A 3,044-nucleotide genomic window follows, 5' to 3' on the forward strand; every position below is an offset into this window, starting at 1 on the left:
AACATACAAATAAATTATTAAAAAAATCATACATTGTGATTTCCAGATTTTTTTTTTTTTTTAGATTACGTCTCTCACAGTGGACATGCACCTAAGATGAAAATTTCAGACCCCTCCATGATTTCTAAGTGGGAGAACATGCAAAAACGCAGGGTGTTCAAATACTTATTTATCTCATTGTACTTAAAAAAGAAACTAAACTATTATTATTTCTAGAAGTTGTACATTTTTTACACTTGATTTTTATAATTTGTAGTTTAAGATCTCTACTAATGTGGCTTAAAACTCACTATTGGTGCATATAATAAACGTAGTTACCATAAGGAACCATCAGATATTGTTTTGGAGATGTTCCTTGTTTGAAGTCAGAGGTCAACCTTGACTGTTTGGTCCTCTTGTTCCTCCTGCAGCACTCACTGGGCCGTGGTCAGCATGCCACCTTCGCCCCGCTGACCTCAGCACAGCATTTCAATCCTCTGATATTTGGGTTAATCTGATTATGAAGAGTTCCTCTGAGACCGCTCTTCATCAATGACAACCAACATGGACACGCTTTTCTACCATGATGACTCCCCTGCCAAAGCCACCTTCAGCCAGATGGGTGAATATGAGCGTTACCAAGAAAACAAGCTGCTGATGAATAAGAAGGCTGTCTCAGCAAGTCATCACTTCAGTGGTGGCGGCGTGGTTGTGGGAAGGGATGGAATCCCTAACAACTTTGGGTTCTCCACAGGTTCCAGCAATTCTTCAGCGTCATCCTCAGCAGACATGAACCTGCTGAAGCTGGGGCCTCCTGACATGGAGCACCTCATCATCCAGTCCAATCAGGGACTGGTACCCACAAGTACAGCCTCCAACACCACAAATCCGTTCATCTACCGCAACCAGGCCACCAACGAGCAAGAGGGCTTTGCCGACGGCTTTGTCAAAGCACTAGCTGATCTTCATAAGCAGAACCAGTTGGTGGCAGCAGGCCCCATGTCTGCTTCCTCCTCCAGCACAGCCTATCCCCAGGCATCTTACCAGAGGAACCTGATGTCAGCTGGTGAGGTTCCTGTCTACACAAACCTCAGCAGCTATAACCCCACACAGATGGCATACTCTGGCGGACAGATGGCATACGGCAGCAGCTCTGGTCCAAGTAGTGGAGTTCCCCAGTCTCAGGGCCGAAGCCTGGACGCTCCTCAGACTGTCCCTGAGGTACCTCACCCAGCAGGTGACCCCACAAGCTCCCCACTCTCCCTCTCTCCAGTTGACCTGGAGACACAAGAGCGCATCAAAGCTGAGCGCAAGAAGCTTCGCAACCGCATTGCTGCATCCAAATGTCGCAGGAGGAAGCTGGAGAGGATCTCACGGCTGGAGGAGAAGGTTAAGATCCTGAAGAACCAGAACTCAGACCTTGCCTCCACTGCCTCCATGTTACGCGAACAGGTCACTCAGCTCAAACAGAAGGTTATGAGTCATGTGACCAACGGCTGCCAAATCACAGTCAATTCAACTGTGGCCAAATCTGCAGGAAGTGGAGGCACCAGGAGGGAGGTGTCCAGCTGCTGAGGAGGCAAGAAAATCAGGCAATTACAACATGAGGAAAAGCTGAGACGGAAGCTTTTACAAACATCTTATGATGTCAGTTTAGTGGGATTTAATCTGATACTGTCAACAAACCAGTTACGAGGGGGCGGAGTTTAGCACAATGAAGATGGGGGGGGGGGTCATCTTTGAAGCCGGTAGAAGTTTTTGAATTTCGAAGCTTTAAAGGCAAGATGTATTTCTGTTTGAGTTTCTGTGTTTTCAGATGACTTCAGTCTTTGTTCTGAGGATCTGATTCCTCATTTTTACCTAATGTTAGTCGTCTGGACTGGTTTGGGTTCAAAGTTTGAGTCTGAGCTCATTATACTTTGATTTGTGTAACGGCATTGCAGACAGGAAGTAGGACGCTGTGGACACTCGGCTCAGATTGAGACACCCTTAAACATGTATGTTTACCGGTTTGTGAGAGTTCAAAGATCATTAATATGTTGCGACTCAAGCTATGATCTGGTTTTGGATCTCTGTTGGTGTTTTCCGGTCTTAAGATATCATGGTGGAAATGACTAATCTCTTAAATCGATCTGGATCACTGTTTGGATTCGTTTGTAGCTTGATAATTTACCTGCGCCTGTTTTCAGGATGATTTAAATTTTGTTGCAGGAATCTTGGTGAGTCGGTTGGATCAGTTCTGCAGTTGAATCCTTACGTTTTGGGTTGAATGTGGCTTAAGAAGAAGTTGGAGCATTTCAAAATATTTTGTGGATGTGAGAGATGTAAAAATGTTCAGTTTAAATAATTTGAAGCACTGACATTCCAGAGCAGCTGCATGTTTGATTCTCAGAGTTTAAGGAATTACTATAATCTGATTAGAATCTGTCAAAACAGATGAAGCAGATTAAACATTTTGTCAGAACTTTTATCTTTTTGCAGTGACACTTGGATCACATGCATGTTTTTATTCTGCAGGACTGAAGAACAGTTTGATTGAACATGGCTTTACCATCTGCACATGGACAGGAAAAAACAAAACAAAACAAACAAACGTGTATAATTTCAAAATGAATTTGTATTTTAACAATTTCCAGCCATAAACATGTGGAATTAAGAACAAACTCAATTTGTTAACTATTCTGCAAACATGACTGTTGAATAAAATCATTAAATGTTTGTCATTTCATGGGAATGTTTATTAAAAAATAATGTTTTAATGTTAATGTCAGTGTTATGAATACTACCAATGTCAAGGTTGTTAACATTTTTAATGGTTTTCGTTGCACTATTAGTAACACAAACAATAGTTAATGCTAATAAAATCATTTAATGTTAAACATTAATGTTAATGTTAGTAATAATAATTTCATGTCCAAGTTAGAGTTTATTTCTTTCTATCATTTAAAACAAAGTCTGATTCACAGCAGATACTGTTTAAATGTCTGAAAATAAATATGGATTTGGTCCCAAATGAATGAATAAATAAAAATCTTCAAAAACTGAATTTTGATGGGGGAAATAAC

At 41.2% G+C, this 3,044-nt stretch overlaps 1 protein-coding gene across 1 annotated transcript; it reads left to right on the top strand.

Moving 5' to 3' along the window:
* The first annotated feature begins 328 nt into the window (after positions 1 to 328).
* june (JunE proto-oncogene, AP-1 transcription factor subunit) lies at positions 329 to 2,512 on the top strand. Its single transcript, XM_034192885.1, has one exon. It carries the CDS (start codon positions 532 to 534, stop codon positions 1,552 to 1,554), a length of 1,023 nt encoding a protein of 340 aa, XP_034048776.1. The 5' UTR covers positions 329 to 531; the 3' UTR covers positions 1,555 to 2,512.
* Positions 2,513 to 3,044: the final 532 nt, after the last annotated feature.

Source organism: Thalassophryne amazonica, chromosome 17, assembly GCF_902500255.1.
Source record: "Thalassophryne amazonica chromosome 17, fThaAma1.1, whole genome shotgun sequence".
NCBI lineage: Eukaryota > Metazoa > Chordata > Actinopteri > Batrachoidiformes > Batrachoididae > Thalassophryne > Thalassophryne amazonica.